This window comes from Acipenser ruthenus, chromosome 4 (genome assembly GCF_902713425.1).
Source record: "Acipenser ruthenus chromosome 4, fAciRut3.2 maternal haplotype, whole genome shotgun sequence".
Classification (NCBI taxonomy): Eukaryota; Metazoa; Chordata; class Actinopteri; order Acipenseriformes; family Acipenseridae; genus Acipenser; species Acipenser ruthenus.
The window spans coordinates 52,406,131-52,422,565 of NC_081192.1; the positions used below are offsets into that span (position 1 = coordinate 52,406,131).

The following is a 16,435-nucleotide window of genomic DNA, read 5'->3' on the forward strand; positions in this document are numbered from 1 at the left end:
TATTGACAGTGTCAACCCAGGGGACTTTTTCCACCTGAAAAAAGAAACAAGGACCAGGGGTCACAAATGGAGATTAGATAAAGGAGCATTCAGAACAGTAAATAGGAGGCACTTTTTTACACACAGAATTGTGGGAGTCTGGAACCAACTCCCCAGTAATGTTGTTGAAGCTGACACCCTGGGATCCTTCAAGAAGCTGCTTGATGAGATTCTGGGATCAATAAGCTACTAACAACCAAACGGGCAAGATGGGCCGAATGGCCTCCTCTCGTTTGTAAACTTTCTTATGTCTGCATAAAAGGGATGGTGGGATTCATATGTTGTGGCCACAGAATGCTGGTAAAACCAAGGTCTGATTTATGTTTTAATAGTTAATGTATGTACATAACATGGCATTTGCAAAACAATTGTCTGAATTGAATTATTGAAGGGTGCAAGAATGGAAAAGAAGGAGAACAAAACTGCAGCATGATTGAGGTGGCTGAACCTTGGGGAATGTGGAATGACAGCCACACAGCAGATGTGTTACCTGACAGACAAAAACAGAGTGTCTTCAGCAGCTTCCATCCATTTACTGAATTTGATATGAACACAGCTAAAGGAATGAACTGTTTCCTAGACTTGGCACATGTTACATCTTTTAAACCCAGGAAACCATTCCCCCTGCTGCCTCTGAGCTGCTACCACACACGAAGAAGTGTAGGACAATGAAAACACAAACATACGCTAGCCCGGTATAATGATATGTCGTGTCGTGAGTTTCCCTGAGATTTTTTTAACTTTTCTGTAGAGACAACATGTTTCTTTGTGTTCTAATGCATCATTCCTACTGGTCATTCTCAGGTACAATATAGCTGAGCCTGGATGAGTCTGTGGGGCTTAGTTAAATGTCTTTTCAATCAATCAATTAATCAATCTTTATTTAATATAGTGCCCTTTGCAACAAGGCAATAGCAGTAAAACAATAAAACATACAGTAAAAAGGCAATAGTAGTAGTCATGTATAGGATCATTTTAAAAGCTGCCTTAGTTGGTGCCTCCTTTACAGATACTGGCAATTCATTCCACAATTTAGGGGCCCTATAGCTGAATGCTCTACCACCTGTGTTCTTTTTTAAAAAATTTGGAACAGTGAGATACCCAGCATCCTGAGATCGGAGCGGACGACCTGGAACATATGAGACCAATAAGTCACTTGGGTAAGATGGAGCTAACCCATTTAAGGCTTTATAGGTTAAAAGCAGGACTTTAAAATCAATCCTGTATCATATATGGAGCCAGTGTAGGGATGTCAGTACCAGCATAATATGGTCAAACCTTCTTGTTTTCGTTAGGATCCTGGCAGCAGCGTTTTGCACGAGCTGCAATCTGGACAAAAGTTTGGAGTACCAAAAAATAGGGCATTACAGTAATCTGTTCTAGAAGTTACAAAGGCATGCATCCTGTGCTGAGAGAAAGCATTTTAATTTAGCAATATTTCTTAGATGGAAAAAATACATTTTAGTTGCGTTCCTAATGTGGGATTCATATGAAAGATCAGTGTCAAAAATGACACCCAGATTTCCAATTTCTGTCTTTCACGCAATGAGGTAGCTGTCCACTGTACAGGCACATTGATTTACCCACCCTCGTTGATTTCTTGGCCCCAAAATTATTACCTCTTTTTTCAGAATTTAACAGTATAAAATGTGTTGACATCGATTTCTTAATATCAGTGAGGCATGTAGTTAAGTTATTTGCAGATGTGGAATCATCTGGTTTCAGAGATAGATACAATTGTGTGTCATCGGCATAGCAGTGAAAGTTTACCCTGTGTCTACGGACAACATCACCCAGGGGGAGCATATACAGGAAAAACAAGATTGGTCCAAGAACAGAGCCCTGTGGGAAGCCACACGTAACTCTAGATAGAAGGAGGTGTCATCCTCAATTTGAACATATTGTAACCTATTTGAAAGATAGAATTTAAACCAAGATAGGGCGCAACAAGACAGTCCTACAAGATTCCCAAGACGGTCAATTAAAATCAGATGGTCGATGATCTAGAAGGATGAAGGCCTGAGTCAGAAGATAATAGCACATCGTTTGCCACTTTGATAAGGGCCGTTTCAGTACTGTGACCAGGATGGAAGCCTGACTGAAATTTCTCATATATATATTAAGCGCTGCAAGGACTGAGTTTAGTTGATTTGCCACCACTCTCTCTTATACTTTTGATAAAAAGGGGAAGATTAGAAATGGTCCTAAAATTATTAAGAACTCTTGGATCCAAAGTAGGTTTTTGAAATAGTGGTTTTACCACGGCAACCTTAAATGAGTCAGAGACGATGCCAGATTAAAGGGAGCTATTTATGATATTTAGAAAAGTAAAATCAATCCTAGATAATATTTCTTTCAATAGTTTAGTAGGAATGGGGTCTAATGAACAAGTAGTAGGTTTTGCCTTAATAATTAGATTAGGTACTTCTAGTTGGCTCAGTAAAGAAAAATAATCAAAAATGTGTTTTGGTGTAGCACGACTCAAAGAAGTAGCAGTGTCAGTATTTGAATTTGGGTCATCGGATTTGCACGCAATGTTTGATGTCTGGTTTCTTATATCAGCAGTTTTATTATTAAAGTGATTCATAAAGTCATCACTGTTTGCTTTTACTGAGGTTTTCGTAGAAGGTTCGTTGGTTTGTGTTTGGGTTATTGTGTTAAAAAGAAATCGAGGATTACTTTTATTTGTTTCTGTTAAGTTTGAGTAATAAGCTGACCTGGCAGAAGATAGTGCAGCCTTGTAATTCAAGTCTTTCCAGGCAAGGTAAAAAAAACCTGTAATGTTGTGTCTTTCCATCTACGTTCAAATTTTAGTTTTTAGCAGCGCTACATGTCCAAGATATTGTTTAAGGTTGTGTTACAATTATCTAGTAATACACCAACTGATCCTGAATGGATAAGTGCTGAGGTGGACAATGCATCCAAGAATTCATCAGCAATTGAGGAATTTAGGGACAGAGTTTTAATGTTCCTGGGGGTTTCTCGGACTAGGGAGTATTAATTAAAAAATAATAGTAGAGTGGTCTGAGATTGCAAGATTACGCAGCAGCAGAGTTACGTTTTGAATGTCAAGACCACGATGAATAACTAGATCAAGTGTGTGACTGTGGGTGTGAGTGGAACCAGATAGCCTACATGCGGAGTAAAACCCACAGACTCAAGTAAAATCAGGAAATTATTTCCAAGGGGATCTCCCTCTACATCAACATGTACATTACAGTCACCCAAGACCACAATTCTATCGTGCTTGAGAATAGGGACCAGGAGGCCAATAAATAATTACAAGCTGAAATTGAAAGAACCTCAAAAGATAGAATTATATATGATGAATATCCGTCTATAGATTCAAAATGAAGGCAAAACTCTTTACTAAAAATTGTAGCAAGGTCTCCAGCCCGACCCATGGGGCGCACCTTCTGATGAAAGGAGAAACCACATGGAGACGCCTCTATAAGCAGTACAGTGTCACCTGGTCTCAGCGAAGTCTCAACTAAAGTCAAAATATCCAGTTTTGAGTCCAAAATAAAATTGTTAATTAGCAGAGACTTGCTGCCTAAAGGTCATGTATTTAATAATGCCAACATGAGAGAGGTTTGTGAAGTGCTATTAAAATTACACCTTTCTAAAGTTTTCATTTTAATTAAATTCCCAGTACATGAACTCCGGGCAGAGGCTAAATTATCACAGGGACAGATACTAATTTAATAGGATGCACTGGTTGTTGAATTTGACTATATGACTGAGACCTGAGGGACACTACAACAAGTCGGGTTATTATGGTAATTCCCTGTATTTTCTGTCAGTCTAAGTGAGCCACTCCTATTTAGGTGAAGCGGGTCTCTCCCAAAAAACTATCTCAGTTGTCCACAAAACCCAATTTCTCTGATGCACACCATTGAGCTAGCCAACAATTTAGGGAAGACAGTCTACTAAAATCTTCACTTCCTCTCCTAACAACAGTTGTAGATACAATTGCTTTGCCTTTTGACAGAGTGCTTTGAACTTTTTCTTGAGAATCTCAGATTCTCTGAATCTAATATCGTTAGTTCCTACATGGATAATCAGTGTAGATATTTGATCATGGTTTCCAGCCAAATCATCCAGATTATCGGAATCAATATCGGAAACTCTAGCACCTGGATAGCATTTAACTGGCACTTTCAGTTTTTTAAGTGAGACTGACATTTGTAATTATAGAATTGCCCATTATGAGCACCTTGCTATCCATAGTCTTTTAAATTCTTCCTCTGTGTATTGTAGTTTATTGGTTTAATCTTTCACCTTTTTATACTCCTGTAAGACAGCAGGGAGGGGGTTAATTTCCTCCCTGCAGAAAAACATGTGAAAATGCACTCCCAGGGCAATTGTTAATTGATTTATTGTTTAATTATCCCCTGCACCTGGGCGGCAATTGTAAATTAGTACCAGGTGCAGGGTATAAGAGAAGAACAGTTACTTAGTTCGAGGCTGCTGAGTAGAAGGAGGCAGAAGAGGTGCTCTGCTTCCGAGCAGTCGAGAAAAAGGTGGATGCAGTTTAAACCGGTGAGGTTTTGTTTTGTTGTTCTGTGTTTGGTGGGGAAACGGCTTAGCCGTCCCACTTATAGTCAGGGTGTTCCGGAGAGTTTAGTTAGTGCTCGTAAAGAGCTAGGTGTTTGTTTTGTGTTTGTTTCATTTTTGTGAATTAAAAATAGCGCGTCTGCGCATACAAATCCATTCCTGTGTGTGTTGGGTCAGTTTTTAAAGGGGCAACGAACCCGAGTGGAAGCAGCTCGGTTACATATGGTGGCAGCGGTAAGCGAGAGCCCCAACTGACCCACAGGAAAAAATAAATAAATAAATGAATAAGTAAATAAATATGGACATTGCAGAGCTGATAAGGGCTCTGGAGAAGTCCACGGCGGAGATGCAGGAGGCAACCCGCAAGCAGCACGAGAGCAACCAGCAGTGGAGGCAAGAGTGGGGGTTGCCCACACGGGAACTGGAGTTCCCCGTGTCACAGCTGGAGCTGGTGCTTCAGAAGGTGGTGTGGCCGGCACCACAACAAGAGTTGCCTGTACCAGAGCCAGAGTTGCAAGCTCTGGAACCGGAGCTACCTGCTCCTGAGATAAAACCGGCAGTGCCCGAGCTGCAGCAGGAGCTGCAGCTGTCTGAGGACGAGGAGCTGCCGAAATCTGAGCGAGAGAGGGACGAGGAGCTGCTGATGCCCGAGCGAGAGAGGGAAGAGGAGCTGCCGACGGAGCAAGAGAGGCAGTCGGAGGAACAAGAACTACTGCTACCGGCTACAGAAATGGGAGAGGAGCTCGCGGACCCAGCTCCACCACAGCCCCGACCTCCACCCCTGCAAAGTAGCAGTCCGGCGCTGAGGGATACGGTCCCTTGCCCTGTGCTCATGGACACCTGGTCAGAGTGCCTGGACCACCAGCCGTTGGTAATGAAGAGCAGTCCGGAGCACCACCAGGTACAGTCTTTCACCTGGTCCACTGCTCCGCTCACTCTGAAGCCCCAGACGTCGTGGCGCAGTTGGCAGACATCACTTGGGCTCCCCCTGCCTGTTGCTGTACTCCCCTTGGCGGCTCAGACATCGCTACATGGTGGCCAAGCCTCAAGCCTCTGCCTGCTGTTACGCCTGACAGCTCACCGGCCTGCACAGCTGTCGCCCCGGTCACCCTGTCTGGGTCCCTCATCGCCAGGTCGTGGTCCCTACCCTGAAGCGCCGGAGGAATCCACCCATCCTCAAGCCCACCCGAAGGATCGGGAGAAGATGGGACTATGTGGACTTGAGGGTGGGTGGTTATGTTTTAGGGGGGGAGGTGGCCTTGGAATGGCCGTCAGTGTTGCACACTTGGGGGGGGGATGATGTGTAAGACAGCAGGGAGGGGGTTAATTTCCTTCTTGCAGAAAAACATGTGAAAATGCACTCCCTGGGCAATTGTTAATTGATTTATTGTTTAATTATCCCCTGCACCTGGGCGGCAATTGTAAATTAGTACCAGGTGCAGGGTATAAGAGAAGAACAGTTACTTAGTTCGAGGCTGCTGAGTAGAAGGAGGCAGAAGAGGTGCTCTGCTTCCGAGCAGTCGAGAAAAAGGTGGATGCAGTTTAAACCGGTGAGGTTTTGTTTTGTTGTTCTGTGTTTGGTGGGGAAACGGCTTAGCCGTCCCACTTATAGTCAGGGTGTTCCGGAGAGTTTAGTTAGTGCTCGTAAAGAGCTAGGTGTTTGTTTTGTGTTTGTTTCATTTTTGTGAATTAAAAATAGCGCGTCAGCGCATAAAAATCCATTCCTGTGTGTGTTGGGTCAGTTTTTAAAGGGGCAACGAACCCGAGTGGAAGCAGCTCGGTTACACTCCCTGTTTTGTATACCACAAGCTGCCCATGCAATTGCAGGCTTGTGGGAAATGTTGTGTAGAAATGTTCCTTTCTAACATAAGTTGTCACAAAATATATGGCAGTAATACTGAACTGTATTTTGAAATAATGCAGTATGTTTGGGCACAGTACACTTTTTAAATAAGAATAAGAACCTGTACAGTACCATAGAAATGACTCCACCAACAATATGACCCTGACATTTGTCTGTTTTTTTATCTCCCACATCTGTCACAAGCACAGTTTTAAAAGTGGGTGGCAGTGGCTCTAGTGACTCTGGTATATTTGAGAGAGTTTGGTCAAATTGTCTGAATGTTTTCACTGACACATACCTACACCATGCTTTTGTCGTTTGTCACAAGGTAGTGTGGCAGCTGCAAACACACAGGCAGGAGTCTATAAAAGTAACTAACTGTATAACTAGTCCTTCTTTTAAAGTATGCTTTTGGTTTTGTGACTGACTCGCACTATGATGTAAATGCTAATGGCAAACAGATGTTTAAACAGCATTTGAAAAGCAGGTAGACACATGGCTGTAGGCTGTAGCTTTATTGTTATCTATAAAAATTAAAATACTCCCAAAGGATACATGTCATAAAATGAAGTAGAACCCACTAAGACTTCTACTCCACTTGTTTCCAAAATGGCATGTTATTAAGAAACTCTCAAAGATCTGTATTGGCTGCAAAGTATCTGGGATTTGTTCGATATTGCAGATACAGGAATAACATACACTTTTTTCACACTCGACCTGATCTTGTCGGGAAAATCAAGATTTTCTTTCTTTGTTTATTTTTTAAACTTGTTTGTCAAGTTTGAATGATCTCAGGGGTGATATTTAGATCCCGCAGCACCATTTTCTTACTCATATGGTTTGTGTTCACCTATCAACCACAAATGGAGGAAACACCTTCCCAGAATTTGGTCTAGAACTTGAATGGCCCAAATACGAAATATCCTGGCATTTGTTGTGGTACAATATATTAAAAAATCCAGCACCCTTCTCACAGAAACCCAAAAGACTCTGCATTTTTCAAATGTGTTCCATTTTCCTTGTAAGAAGTGTGTGCATCAGTTTGCTACCAAGGCTTAAAGTCCTACAATACATGTTTGTAAAAAGCCACAGGGGCTTGAGAAGTTTTTTTAAGAATGAAGGAATGACTCAGATCCAAAAGACGCACCAGTCGCATCCTCGTAAAAATATTCTTTTGGAAGGAAGTGCGGAGGATATAGTCTGCTGTGCTGATGGCATGCATACAATATGTGACTGGGACTGCAGCCTGGTTTTAAAGCTGGGAAATGGGACCACCTGCATGGGAACTGTACGTGCTAAAATGCATTTATGGTTTTTATTTTTCATACAATTCCTAGGTTCTGAGTGTGTTGTAGTACTGTTTGTAATACATGTTACGCTACAGTATGTGTAATTACAGAGTGTGAAACTTATAAACCCTATTTTTGAATAGCTCTAGCTATTAGAGTTATGTAATTAAGAGAAGGCAAGGCTAATGCATTTAACAATTATCAAAAATAAACATGAACTAGAGCTAGACTACAGTAGTATAGCTAAAATCACTTTCCATTGAACATTTGATAAATACATACCATAGCAGATTATTCATTTGGGGTGTGTGAGAATTAGTAGATGCAGGGTAGTCATCTTTTGGAGGAATATATTTGGGCTTATCAGGGATTAACTCACAGACCACTGGTTGGGAACCTTTTATATATGTAGTTAAAATTCTTCAAAAGTGAATACTGTTTTTATTAATTCCAGTCTAGAGTGTAAGCAATGAAAGCAAAGGACCAATTTGGGTGGCTAAGGACATTTTCACTAGTGATGGTAATGATTCGCTATTTTTATTTCAGGTACATGAAAAACTTGATTCTCTTTTTTGAACTTCCTGTACCAAAATGAAATGCAGCTGTTGTTGCTGCTGGGCAAAACTCAGCACAATCCTGTTCCAAAATGGATCCTCAGAAAATGTTTTAAGTATCTTGAAACTGGGGTTGTAAATAATCTCCTGTGGTTTTGGACAACTCTATGCTGTAGTTTGAGGGAAATGGCTACTGTAGCTTATCTTTTAAGATGTTTTATTGAGAAATTATCATATTTTAGAACTGTTGAGATAGCTGGTTTTCCATTAGATGTCAAATACACTACAAATCATTTACAGGCTGTATTATATTGTATACACACTAAACACCATTAATGGCATGCATTCAGAATACATCTTTGCCAATTACACTAAACATCACTCTCTAAATATAGAAATTGTTAGGTTAGTATCATAACCCTGGTTCCCTAAAATAGAAATGTAACCATTTCCTAATGGGTTAATGGCTACATTTCCTACGTGAAAGGGAACACAGGCCACACTCCTTGTGCCAAGTGTATTTTGGAATCCTTCTAGCTTATGAACTAAATCAGACAGCTGACTCTTAGGAAAAATAAGCTCTTACTGCATTTAAATAGGAACAAAAAGTAGTTTAGTTGAAGATCATTTCGATTTCTGTTGTGACTCACATCCAGGTCTGCTAAACCTATTTTCATTGTACGATACAATATTTTACCGTCAAGGCAGAAACCCACATTTTCAGCAGTTGTCAAATGCAGCATTAGTCTAAAAAATAACGTGAAAGAATCTGAAATGCAAAACATTCTGTCTGGTTTGATTTAGTTTAAATGAATACTAACCTGTTCTTCCCAACTTTCTACAGCAATTTTATTGGGTCCAGAGCATAGTATTGAATCTTGAGTTTGTATTGTGTGTTTTATAAATGTGATTTAAAAAAAAAAAGATTAAAAAAAAAAATGCATTGCTTGTAGCCTTGATCCTGGCCTGTGCATGGATTGGGAAGATTCTACAATAAAAGTGAAACTTTGTCAAAAGGCTTTTCTGTTTGCCTGTTGAGAATTTATAAAGACACATTTTGCCAACAATCATCATTCCATATTCATGTACTGTTAGTTAGAAACAATCTGTTATTGTAGATATTTTAAAAATGCATACTGGTACTTTGTACCGTATGTGATTACACTATGTAACACAATTTTTGTTCCTGGGTAGTAAGTGTTATTTCCTAATTGCTTATGCCTCAAAAGTATAGAAAATGGCTATTATTCCCCACAAACTTTGCTTTTGTGACCAGGACAGTGATATTTTGAAATTTACCTATTTCAATGAGAAAACGGGCGAATTTGTGTCTTTTCGTTCACATAAAGTCAGAAAAAAAACAACATATGAATCCAAATTAACATGTATTTATACTAAAGTAATACAAAAATGACTACAAAAGATTTAGAAGTGAGTAGTTTTTCGAGATTTACGATTATACTGAAAATCACTTTCACGAATCAGCCCCCAAATGTAGTCTCCCATCATGTTCTCATTATACTGTCCTTGGTAGCGGCGTTCAAAGTGCAGTATATCCTGGTGGAAGCGCTCGCCTTGCTCCTCCGAGTACGCTCCCATGTTCTCCTTGAATTTATCAAGATGAGCATCAAGGATATGGACTTTGAGGGACATCCTACAGCCCATTGTGCCGTAGTTCTTCACCAGAGTCTCAACCAGCTCCACATAGTTTTCGGCCTTGTGATTGCCCAGGAAGCCCCGAACCACTGCGACAAAGCTGTTCCAAGCCGCTTTCTCCTTACTAGTGAGCTTCTTGGGGAATTCATTGCACTCCAGGATCTTCTTTATCTGTGGTCCGACGAAGACACCGGCTTTGACCTTTGCCTCAGACAGCTTAGGGAAGAAGGCTTGAAGGTACCTGAAGGCTGCCGACTCCTTATCTAGAGCTCTGACATATTGTTTCATAAGGCCCAATTTGATGTGCAGTGGTGGCATCAGCACCTTCCGGGGGTCCACCAGTGGCTCCCACTTGACGTTGTTCCTCCCCACAGAGAACTCGGTCCGCTGTGGCCAGTTTCGCCTGTGGTAGTGCGCCTTGGTGTCCCTGCTGTCCCAAAGGCAAAGATAGCAGGGAAACTTGGTAAAACCGCCTTGGAGACCCATCAGGAATGCCACCATTTTGAAGTCTCCTATGACCTTGATGCCATCTCAGAAAAATGCAGATATGTATCCACTTAGGCAGCTGGAACTAAACTGAACTGGTGGGCATAAGGCCCCTGTATTTATACTACTATTTATATTACTGGAAAGTTCTAGAAAGTTCTAGAAGTTACTCCAAGTTTACTCAGCACTGAATCTATCTGGAATGTTCTGGAAAATAGGTAAATTTTAAAATATCACTGTCCTGGTCACAAAAGCAAAGTTTGTGGGGAATAATAGCCATTTTCTATACTTTTGAGGCATAAGCAATTAGGAAATAACACTTACTACCCAGGAACCAAAAAAAAATAAAAATGGTTACACGGTGTTATCCAGCCATTATTAAATATCATTTGAAACCTATGTTAGTGTGATCATAGGAGGTTTTTCAATAAAATAGTAAATAGAATACAACTCCCCGTAGTTCTTTTTAAAATATAGTTTTTAAAAATGTATTTTAGTGTTTTCTGAACCAACCCCAAGTGGCTTACTTTCGACACAGGAGTAAAGCTGACACCCACATCACTACTGGGGGCCCACAAGGCCGATGTTCTTTTTCTTTGTTTACAAACTATATTTTGAGCAATACCATAGGCATATCAAGGTTCTTGGTATGGGCACATTGAACAATACTGCAAAATTAGGGCTGTCATCATGGGCACTAAAGTGAAGAGATATTGACTGCCATTGTATATATAGTTTTGACATTAAGGAGGTTTATTTGGATCCTAAAAGGATACATTGTATTCTTCTTTTACATAAACTAACCATTTCATACAATATTAATAATTAACACTGCATTCAAATATTTTCAGAGCATGTATAAAATACAGCAGCTGTATAAGCAGAGCAGAACTAATGCCTTTTCTTTAATCAAAAGCAAGCCTTAAAAATTGTGTTTACATTTTAAACTACATCAGGGGCACCATATGTCAAACAAGAACAAGTCTTCAGAAGACGACACTAAGCAAACAAACAGTACCGATACAGATAACAAGGGTGCTGAGATGCTTGTTTTTTTTTGAAGTCTTGTCTGTTGGATCCCAGTACACTTGTGACAGCAGGCGCGTTTGCTCTGGGTGCCAGGTTGTTTTTCCAGATGTTAATCCAGCAGTAAGACACAGGAACTCTAGTTTCTCACTAAAACAAGCAAATGAGGAAGAGATCCAAGCTCTGGCACAATCTTGTTGGCAGAGACCAGGGGTGAGTTCAATAGGCAGAGCATAATGTGGCGCTTTATATTGAATGACCTACACGCCGAGAGCGCTTCATAACGATAGCTAACATTCTGATGCGCTTACTTGGTGGGTGTTTCAAAATGGCGAAGGTACAATATCAGAGCGGTGACTGTGGGGTAATTTCCCACATATATTGGACTTTTTGACCAACATATCTGAGTGCATTCTTTTTCGTAAAAAAAAAAAAAGATAGTTTATTTAAGTTAACAGCGTAATTGACTGTTTTTCCTTTTAAACGCAGTGAATATGCAGCATCGGATATTCGAAACGCTCAGCTTGTTATCAGTCGGCCTTACATTAAGGAATATTTTCTTAACTGCATTTAAAAAGAAAAATAATGGATGAATAGCGCTGTGTTAAAGGTGAACTGCATGTAATGCTGTTTTTTTTTTTTTTATAGTTTTGCTATTTCTGTGAGATTATTAAGCTTCACCGTGTATCTCAACTGAAAAAGCACAGCAGTACAGGCTACACCGAAAACTTTAAAACCTTTTTTTTCGTGGCAGAAGGGGATGTTAGAATAAGAGAACTTTACTAAAATGAGGTACTTTTGCAGTGATACGTTACTATTGAACCAAGAGCACATTAAAAACAAAATTATATATGTACTATAAGACTTAAATCATATTGGAGAGAAAAAACAAACAAACAGTAGTACTTAAATTGTAAGACTTTGCAGAGGAACAGAAAAGGCAGATGCAGGAGCTTGTAGAAATGCAGGTGGTTACAAAACAAAGAAACTAACTGCTAAAGTCATTCACAGATGTATTTAAAGAATTGTTGAAGAAACAGTTTTTTTTTTTTTTTGTTTTTTTTTAATTTAGTCGTCGCCAATGGGTTGTTTTTTTTTTTACCCCTGTCTTCTCCCCAATTTGGAATGTCCAATTATTATTTTTATCCCGGTTCACTGCTGCAACCCCCCAGCAACACCCGTCCTCCGAAACGTGTTCCTGTCGATCCGTCATTTTTCTCACTGCGGATCCACAGCGAAGCCACGAGACCTATAGTGCCGGAGGACAACACAGATCTGAACAGCTCCACTGCAGACCCGCAGACGCCCTGTCAGCCACAGGGGTTGCTGGTGCGCGGTGAACCGTGGATTGCCCTGCCGACCTAAGCCCTCCTTACCTGGGTGGCGCTCAGCCAATCATGCGCCACCCACTAGGAACCCCCGGACACGGTTGACAGTGACATAGCCTAGATTCGAACCTGCGATTTCCAGGCTATATGGCGCATCCTGCCCTCCACATGGAGCGCCTTTACTGGATGCGCCACTCGGGAGACCCAGTTTTTATTTATTTGATTTGCTGTATAAAAATGTTACTGGGTTGAATAATTGTTGAAAAAATAAATTGTTCTATTTTTGGAAAGTTTTTTTTTATTTTTTATTTTGCTGTACAACAACACTACAATAGAAACATCTTAATTGCAAGTGTAAACTGCACTGTAGCCACCTGTTTTACACAATGTCTCAACGTAGTTTTCAATCCGTACATGATTGCATGTGTTTGAATTCACTGCTGCTAAAGCCATGGTGTTGGCTTTCGATGCAAGTGCAATAGAGCCATTAAACAGCAGATTTTCTGCACAATCTTCCATAAATTCATCCAAAAACAGCGCTAGTGTTGTATTTTCTGCCATTCTGTGGTTTTATTAGCATGGTGAAATTCCTGTGCATGTGTAACCACAGAACAAAACAAATAAAGCTAGTAAAATTGCATTAAGCTTACATGAGTGGCTGTTTTCTTATATGTGGCCAATTCTACTAAACTTTTTTCTTACATTCTAAGTTCTTAATGATGCACCCAATCCTAGAAATGTGCTTTATTTAGAAAGTATATTACCTTGAAAAATGTGGCATATGTTTTTCTCTCTATTGTAAACTCCTGTATGTTTGTAAGCTTCTCTAGTTCTGCTGCCTTTGAATACTGGTGTAGGACCTAGTCAACAGTTCATTTGTCTGAATGGGATAAGTTGTTGTATTGCCAACATATTTCTTAAATTAAACATTGTGAGTTGAATGATTGTTGAAGTGTATGTTCTAATATTAAGCATGTTTCTTTGGAATAGAAATAAGACAAGCACTGCAATATTATAGGCATGTGAAAATCATGTGAAAATCGACTCTATAGTCATGACTGTGTGACGTTGTCACGCAAATACATCGTGAAACAGCAAAAGGGCGTTGTGGCAGGATGACAGAGGTTTGAGGCTCAGAGACAGTGAAAGGGGCAAAATAATGATCTTTATTAAACAAAAAATAATCAAATAAATAGGCACAAGGGCCCAAACAAAAGGTTTAAACAAAATACAGAAATGTAGGCTGGGCATTAGCCTTCACTACAGTTTCTTTCTCAAAAAACTAAACAGCACAGCACAGCACAGCACAGCACAGCACAGCAACAAACAAACTCACCCAAAAATCCTTCTACACAAAAGGTTTCACCTGCCTTTTATAGTCTGTGGCTGGAGCCTAATTAACTAATAATTAACAATTAAACACTTAAGGCTCCAGCCACATTCTCACATGTATTTTACAGGGAGGAATTTAACCCCCTCCCTGCCAATCCAAAACAAACAAGAATTCTAAGAAAAACAACAGTAAAAATAACAATAATAAACACAAATTATAGGAGCGAGCTGGCACCCCATCACAGGCGTCCTTTTGGCAGCGCGACTTTAAAGGGTACATAAGGACCTTTTTATTTTATTGTGTTACATGTGTTGCTACAACTGTTTACGTAAGGTGTGTGTATTTTTTTTTTTACATTTTGACAACTTTTTAAAACTTTTAAATTGCATTCCCTGCCTCAAGATGGCTTCCCATGTACCCGCATGGACCTCTCAGAACTACATTTCCCATCATCTTCCTGCTCACTGGTAAATCCATCTCAGTTATATATGTGAGCAGTAGGATGATGGAAAATCTAGTTCTTTTCCTAATTAGTAAGCAGACACAGACATTTAAATATCCCCTTCCCTAAGTCACTATGAATTGAGTAATCTGCATTGGTACGGACGATTTTTTTCCTTAATCAGAACTGCATAGCAACACATTTCCTGAAAAGAACGACAAACACGTTGTTAGGAAAACTGTCATGACTTGTGCATGTAAACGCCGCCATAGTTATTTGTCCTCACAAGTATTTAACAGGGCTGACAAGCAATTGCTCTACAGTGATAGATGGTCTGGAAGTAATTAGGACAGAACAACAGGTATTCTGACAAGAAGCTAACAACGACTTTTCTAACCACGTTTTGTTTTCGTTCGGCTGATTAATAGTTTCTACAGGCATAACTGGCAGTGCAAACAAGTCTTCAATTCTTTACAGGCCATTGTAAGAAAATCATTAACAAGTTTCCTAAGGCTAAGAAAACAAGTCTGCATTACATGCTTTTGCTCCCCATTTCCTGCCCAGTGTTGGGGTGTCACTTTAAAAACACTGTGCAGATGGGTGGCTGTAATGAAATTCCTTTTCTTAGGATCTGTAGCCACACACGAATCTTAGGCCAGGCTTCCTCTTTCACTCCTCTGCTTTCCTGGTGGTGCAGTTAAATGTAATGCTCTGACTTTTTTTTCTGTTGGCTTCTGCAACAAAAGTACCAGTGAAACCCAAGGTAGGGAACTGTAACAATAAAAAGTATTGATCAATGAAAGGAAACTAGGAATAACAGCAACCCCGTTTCCAGGCAAAATAGACAAATTACTACAGGAAAACAGTGATAATGTACCATTAATATCTGTTATACAGATTAAACTTGTAACGGGAAAGACATTGTCTAATTTTAACCTGCTGAATATCAAACTGATAATGTTGGTCCAGATTGAATCGTGACTGGTTGGTTCTTGGTGTCTTTTAAATTGACTTAATTTCTGAAATGTTCTGAAATGAGTTTCTTCTATTACAGGAATTCAGGAGGGCACCCAGTGTACCAAATGCAAAAACAACTGGGCACTAAAAGGTGCAATTGTGCTTCTATATGTCCTATGTGCCTTATTAACCATCACTGTAGCCATTCTGGGGTACAAAGGTAAGATAACTCACCTACTTGTTTGTATTAATGGCACATCTGTTATTTATTGTTTATCAAGACAGTAAACCTCATTAACACTTCTCCAGGGGTAATATTTGGGGGTCACCGTTTGCATTGGAGAAAAGGCTGATAAGACTGAAAATATATACATTTGGACTACTGTATGTAACATTTAGAGACTACTAGTTGACCATGAATGATACATGTACCATTATGATGGTTGTAGATGCTAAATGAATGAGATCTGGCTTGACAAAGTTTTGGGGTAAACTAGCTTCTGTGAATCAGCCATTGGCCTCATCTTGTTCACAAATTATGTACCATGTTCCATGCTAACATATAATCTCCAAAAGTATTGTGTATGTTGTCTTGCTCCGGTTACTTTACTGTGAGTAATAATCAGGGTTGGCCGATTTAAATCACTGATTTAAATCATGATTTAAATCACTTGATTTTTAAAAAGAAAATCATTGATTTAAATCATTGTTTCATTTACTACCCATTTTATATAGTTTCTCAAAGAAAAGACATGAAAAGTATGTTTTAAAAATATTTTATTAACACAAACATCTTAAATTCGTACTGTCTATAAACTAAAACTGTTAGGGCTGTATTGTGATCACAGCGCAAATGCGAGTGCAAGCGCGAATGGCGTTTGCCTCCGATTCTGTGACGCATAAATGGAGTGATATTCTGAAGACT

At 39.8% G+C, this 16,435-nt stretch overlaps 1 protein-coding gene across 2 annotated transcripts in view; it reads left to right on the forward strand.

Moving 5' to 3' along the window:
- The window catches only part of LOC117399568 (collectin-12-like), a 101,744-nt gene that overhangs the window by 47,721 nt on the left and 37,588 nt on the right, over positions 1-16,435 (forward strand). For both annotated transcript variants that reach the window (XM_033998844.3, XM_059022537.1), the window contains one exon: positions 15,608-15,730. In XM_033998844.3, the coding sequence (XP_033854735.2) occupies positions 15,608-15,730 (123 nt within the window). The remainder of the gene's footprint in view (positions 1-15,607; positions 15,731-16,435) is intronic.